Genomic DNA, 1,717 nt, shown 5'->3' with positions numbered 1-1,717 from the left:
CATGTCAATGCAGTTGATGTTTAAAGCCCAGGTAACAGGGAGGATGACAGTGCCCTTATCATGGACAATCTTCACCTTTTATGTTAGGTTGATTAAAGGAAACCATGCTTTTCTTCAGGTTATTATTTTTTTTTTTCAATTTGAAAACAGTCGCTGTTTATTTTATTAACTGACCAGATTACAAAAATACCCATGGTAGACACCTCAGTTCATCCTCCTAATCAGCCTGTTGATCTGGTCTTCCCTGTTGCCAGCATCTCCCCCTTCTACGAAGTGGGTGGTCTTTTTCTTCATGCCACCTCGTGGAGAGGACAATTTGAAGGGCCACAGGAAGTTGTTTGCTTCTTTGAAGCGTTTTCCAACAGTGTAGATCTCATGAATCAGATCCTCCATGCAGATGATGCCATATTTACCAAGAGACCGTGCGATCAATGTACTATCTGTCAGGGCAAATCGCTGTTTGTCGATTTTGCCATCACCACGCTTGTAGATCAATTCATTTACTGACTTCAGGTGTGGGGACCCCCATGCGATGTGTGGCTCCACAATCCTCAGCATGTTAATGGAAGCCTTGTTGAGCTTGACAAAGGTGCCATTGAAGAGCTGGCGAAGGCGAAGCAGCTGCAGCACCTTCCGGACCTTTGGGCTCACGCCGTTGATGCCTCTGATCCTGACGACAAATGCCAGCTTGGGCTCCGCAGGCACGTAGAAGTTGCCGGCTTTCCTTGCCATCCTCGCCATGCGAATCTCCGTCCGGTACATCTGCCTGTATTCTTTGTGGTAGTGCTTGGCTTTTTCATAGATGAGCTTCCTTCTCGCCTTTCGAAGCATCTTTTCGGCGAACTTCTTTCTCAGGCGCTTGATCTTCAGCTCCGCGAAATTCCTCCGCTTTTTCTTCAGGGTTTCGGGCACGGCGGGAACCTTCGTCTTCTCCGGTGCAGCCTCCATGGTTCTGGCCGGGAAAGCTAAGAGGAAGTCTTCTTCAGGTTTTCTTCAGGTTTCCTTTGTGGGAGAAAATAATGGAAAATGCTTAATCACTTGATGTTATACAGGGGTTACCTTTATATATAGAGAGAAAGAAAGATATATATATATATATATATATATATATATATAGAGAGAGAGAGAGAGAGAGAGAGAGAGAGAGACAGAGAGACAGAGAGAGAGAGACAGAGAGAGAGACAGAGAGACAGAGAGAGACAGAGAGAGAGAGAGAGAGAGAGAGAGAGAGAGAGAGAGAGAGAGAGAGAGAGATAGAATTGGCTCATGCAGGTATGGAGGCTGAGAAGTTCCATGACTAGCTGTCTGCAAACTGAAGACTCAGGAGAACTGATGGTGTAAATTCTAATCTGAGTGCAGAAGAGCCATGTCCTATCTGGAAAACAGGCAGAGTATGTGAATTCACCTTTACTCTCTCTTTTGGTTCCATTCACGTCTCCAATAGACTGGATAAGACTCACCCACTTGGGGAGGGCAATCTTTTTCACTTAGTCTACCAATTCAAATGTTATCTAATCCAGAAACATTTGGACACACCAAGGACCGTGTTCAACCAAACGCCTAGGCACCACGTTTTAGTCACGTCAACACCATAATAAAGTTTTATTGGAACCTGGCCTTGCTTGTTCATTTACATATTGTCATTTATGGCTGCTTTTATGCTGAGCAGCAGGGTTAAATAGTTGAGACGGAGACCATATGGCCTGCAAAGGCAAAA

General features: G+C 45.0%; 1 protein-coding gene across 1 annotated transcript; it reads right to left on the bottom strand.

The window, feature by feature from the left end:
- On the bottom strand, positions 1 to 957 carry LOC308500018 (large ribosomal subunit protein uL30-like). The gene has a single exon (XM_081054069.1). The coding sequence runs from the start codon at positions 946 to 948 to the stop codon at positions 205 to 207; it is 744 nt and encodes a 247-aa protein (XP_080910195.1). The 5' UTR covers positions 949 to 957; the 3' UTR covers positions 1 to 204.
- Between the last annotated feature and the right edge of the window lie 760 nt (positions 958 to 1,717).

This window comes from Rhinolophus hipposideros (genome assembly GCF_964194185.1).
Source record: "Rhinolophus hipposideros genome assembly, chromosome: 7".
NCBI classification, from domain to species: domain Eukaryota; kingdom Metazoa; phylum Chordata; class Mammalia; order Chiroptera; family Rhinolophidae; genus Rhinolophus; species Rhinolophus hipposideros.
Note: the sequence above shows the minus strand (reverse complement) of the source record. Positions and strands in the feature narration are given on the sequence as shown.

What these genes read in the sequence shown, in the direction of transcription:
- LOC308500018 (XM_081054069.1), bottom strand. Translation starts at nt 948, where the DNA reads ATGGAGGCTGCACCGGAGAAGACGAAGGTTCCCGCCGTGCCCGAAACC.